This window comes from Thermobia domestica, chromosome 18, assembly GCF_964235325.1.
Source record: "Thermobia domestica chromosome 18, izTheDome1.hap1.1, whole genome shotgun sequence".
Taxonomy (NCBI): domain Eukaryota; kingdom Metazoa; phylum Arthropoda; class Insecta; order Zygentoma; family Lepismatidae; genus Thermobia; species Thermobia domestica.
The window spans coordinates 19,746,909-19,751,206 of NC_137471.1; the positions used below are offsets into that span (position 1 = coordinate 19,746,909).

A 4,298-nucleotide genomic window follows, 5' to 3' on the forward strand; every position below is an offset into this window, starting at 1 on the left:
ATATGAAAACAGAAAAGCATGTCTTTCATCATTTCAAAAGTACAATACATTAAAGTAAAATAAATTGTCCCAGGGTCCCATGCGGGGTACAACTCAAAATTTTTAAACGAAAAGTGGGGTCAACTTGCATATCGTATGAAAGTTGGTGTTAAACGAAAGAAGATAAATCAAGTCTCGACTCTCTACGATAAGCCTGTGCAAAATAGCGGTGAGTCAAAATATCAACACAATCCTCATTGCAAAGTCTATGGTCACTCGTATGAATCTGAAACGGCGAAATAGGTGTAAATTAAAAAATACGGGATGTATGCCATTATTTCAAAAGTATAATGATTAAAAGTAAAAATGTTCCAGGGTCCCTCGCAGAGTCCCAGACGGAGTCCAACTCAAAATGTTGAAATGGGAAAGGCGTTGTAGTTGAGTGTCGTATGAAAGCTGATATTAAGTGAAAGAAAATGAAACAAGTCTCGATTCTTGATTCAAAAGAAGAGGTTGATTCAAAAATCATAATACATGCACAGTTCGCAAGTTTGAATGGAGCAGAAACTGTAAAGGAGGCATGTCAAACATGCGGCCCGCCGACTTATTTCACTGCTTAAGGTTTTTCGCATATCGAAGTTTCCCAGTAATCCATATTTAGTTTCACTTTCTGGAAGAGAAAGATTGTTGTGCACTTTTTAAGAAGAAATAATCTTTTTTAAAAACTTTTTCTTAGCATAAATGAGAAAACAGATTGTTGTTGCTGCACTTCTATGATGTATTTCTCCACAGTCTCTCCCCTTACAGAAGGAAAATAATTTCAAGGACAAGGAGTGGACTGGTCGTCACAGCCTCTCCAATTTCCACCCTTGCTGTGGGGCTTATGAAATGTCACATGTGCATATCCGAGTTTCTACTTTGTCTCAGCGTAGCCGTAGCCGAGCTCAGTGTCTTTTTACACAGTGCAAAGTGTATATAAACTGTAGCGATCGTGTGCAAGTCTACCTCGCTAAACTGGCCATTAGCTTATCTAAGCAAACAGTTATCTTGTGCTTTACAGTAAATGTCTAAGGAAAATGTTGTTATCAAAACCTTCAAGCACAAAAAAAAAAAAAAAAAAAAAAAAAAAAAAAAAAAAATTGAACGTTAGCGCCGTGTTTTTCAAGAAAAGTGGGAAATTGTCTATTTCTGTTGCGAAATTAAAGGTAAAATTACTTGTTTGATTTGTGGACAAAGTATAAGCGTGCCAAAAGAATACAATATAAGGCGTCATTACGAAACATACCGTGCAAAATATGGCCAGTATAAAGAGAAGTCAAGGGAAGATAAATTGCGCGATTTTAAGGCTGCTCTCGGTAAAGCAACAATCTGTGTTCACGAATGTGAAACGGGGCAATGAAGCCGTTGTCAAAGCAAGCTACGTCATTGCAGAACTTATAGCAAAGAATTCTAAGTGTTTTAGTGAAAGTGAATTTGTAAAAGAGTGTCTTGTAAAAACGGCTGATATTGCATGCTTTAATAAAGTCCAAACTTTCAAAAACGTTCCCTTGTCGCGAAATACTGTTGCAGAGAGAGTTGATGATATTGCTACTAATTTAAGTGAGCAGTTGTTGGCAAAAGTTGAAAGTTTCACGTCATATTTCCTTGCAGTCGATGAAAGTACAGATGTTTGTGGTGTGGCACAATTAGCTGTGTTCATTCGGGCATGTGATAATGAGTTAAATATAACTGAGGAGTTACTGGACATAGTTTTTCTTAAAAATACAACAACCGGCGAGGACATCTTCCATGAAGTAATTAGGCTCTTGGAAAAAATACAATCTTCCGTTATCAAAACTTGTGTGTGTATCAACAGACGGGGCTCCTTCCATGATAGGAAAACAGAACGGATTTGTTGCTATGTTACTGGCCAAGCAGAAAGAAGAATCTCCAAGTAGTAAGTTTTATCATGTCCACTGCATTATTCATCAAGAAGTTTTGTGTTCAAAAGTTATAAAAATGGATCACGTTTTTGAAATTTGTGAAAAAAAGTTGTAAACTTTATTCGTTCTCGGGGGTTGAATCAACGTCAGTTTTCATCTTTACTTCGTGACATCGGAAGTGAATTTGAGAGTCTTCCATACTATGCAGAGGTTCGTTGGCTTTCATGTTACAGTGTTTTAAACAAGGATGTTATAAAATAGAGGATCTGCTCTTACGTCAAAATCTTGAAGCCATACGTCACAGTTTCGCCACCCCTACTCTGACCATTCTGCCTAATAGGATCGCAATGTTTTGAGCCAACAATCATGGCGGAAACGAAAGTAGCCAATCAGACGATGGCAGAAGCGAGAGTAGCCAATCAGACGTGCCGATGCTTGGTTGTTTTTTGGCTTCATCGGTTTAATAGGATGAAGATACATATGGGCAGATCCTCTATTTATAACATCGTTGGTTTCAAAGCGATTTTGGCTTCTTTGGGAGGAAATTAAAATGTTCTTGGAATTTAATTTTGTAACTTCTGTTTAAATTTGAAGTTACAAGGGAAAAATCAGGTTGTAGTTTCCTTGTATAACAATATTAAGGCGTTTAAATTAAAACTCAGGCTTTGGGAAGGACAGATGAACAATGACAACTTAATTCATTTTCCTACCTGTCAGGATTTCAAGAAGTCTCACAGTGATTGTGATTTCACCCGTTATGGTTCCCACATAAAGGCATTAATCAATGACTTTGAGAATACGTTTGAAGATTTCGAATCGTGTGAGAGTGATTTCTCTTTGTTTAGTGCTCCATTCTTCTTCGACGTTCAGAAGGCAGATAATAGCATCCAAATAGAACTGATTGAAATTCAGTGCAATTCTGTGTTGAAAGACACATATAATGAAATAGGAATCCCTAAGTTCTTACTTGCCAAACCAATACCCTGCAATGCGTCAGTTTGTTGCGTCATGTTTGGTTCCACCTATCTCTGTGAACAATTATTTTCCCTTTTGAACACAAACAAAACTCCTCATAGATCAAGACTTACAGCAGAACATTTGTCTTCCATCCTGAAAATAGCATCTTCACAGAATCATTGAAACTCTTGTTTCCCGGAAAAGATGCCAATTCTCAAGGAAAAATCAGTAATGTAAGTATAATTCTGTAATTGTTCATTTGGCTATTTTGCAATATGTTCTTGTTTCATGACTGTGTGTGATTTTTCCATCTCTATTCGAATATTTTTTTTTTTTTAAAATGATTTGATTAATAAAAAATTACATGACACGTACGATTTAACTGTTGGCAGACAGCATAATTACTACATTTGTCAAAATGTATATCAGTTCGACAAAAAATACCGGTAAGATGTTTTTACTACTTACATTTTTTTAAAAATCAATATTAAATTTTGTAACATCGAAATATAATGTATCACATTTCTCTGAGGTGCAGCCCGTCGTTGATTTGGCTCGGGATGAATTGGCCCCATGCATAACTTGAGTTTGACATACCTGACTTACGAGGAAACGGTCCCAAGTGTAAACAACCGATTTGGCTGGGGTCCGGATATGTGTTACGGGAGACCAAAGTAGGAGACACGTATTTTGTCGTTTGGGACCATACGCAGAAATTTCCGAAATACGGGGCCCCAAAGTGACTCTACATGCTTTAACTAGGAAGCGAATGACGTTACTTGTGCACAACCGATATGGCTGAGATCCGGAAGAAAAACTACATCTCTTCGATTTGGGCTTATAATAGCCATATCCGGACCCCAGCCAAATCGGTTGTGTATAAGTAACGTCATTCGCTTCCTAGTTATAGCATGTAGGGCCACTTTGGGGCCCAGTATTTCGGAAATTTCTACGTATGGTCCCAAACGACAAAATACGTGTCTCCTACTTTGGTCTCCCGTAACACATATCCGGACCCCAGCCAAATCGGTTGTTTACACTTGGGATCGTTTCCTCGTTAGAGTATCTATACCCTTAAAGTATAATCTCGATTTACGTAGATTATAGCAAACAGTAAAAATGTATCTGAACAAGAATTCGGAGAAATGTCTCCAAATTTATAGGTATAACATCAGCTTATTTTCCAATCTCTATGTTATATTTAACGCTTACATGTTAAACACAAGAGAAGGCGGAAATGGAAGTATTTTTATAAAAAAGTTTAAAAAATATGCATGTTCCATCCTGTGTAAAGCTGCTCGAGGGTAGAAGCTTATTTATTTTGTATTCTTTTTATCATTTCTTTCTCCAGATAAAAACAAACCATAATTTGATTATTTACACATATAGCTCGAAGTAAAAGTACGAATACGAGGAAGTAATGTATTAAATTGAATAGCA

At 36.9% G+C, this 4,298-nt stretch overlaps 1 protein-coding gene across 1 annotated transcript; it reads left to right on the forward strand.

Annotated features, from left to right (window-relative positions):
• Window positions 1–1,274: 1,274 nt before the first annotated feature.
• Window positions 1,275–3,041, forward strand: LOC145675035 (general transcription factor II-I repeat domain-containing protein 2-like). The gene is made up of 2 exons (XM_081745401.1): window positions 1,275–1,772; window positions 2,496–3,041. Exons 1-2 carry the CDS (start codon window positions 1,275–1,277, stop codon window positions 3,039–3,041), a joined length of 1,044 nt encoding a protein of 347 aa, XP_081601527.1.
• Window positions 3,042–4,298: the final 1,257 nt, after the last annotated feature.

Coding starts and splice junctions, on each gene's coding strand:
- LOC145675035 (XM_081745401.1), top strand. CDS start 1,275: ATGGCCAGTATAAAGAGAAGTCAAGGGAAGATAAATTGCGCGATTTTA. Junction 1,773..2,495: donor GCGAGGACATCTTCCATGAA/GTAATTAGGCTC, acceptor TTAAATTTGAAG/TTACAAGGGAAAAATCAGGT.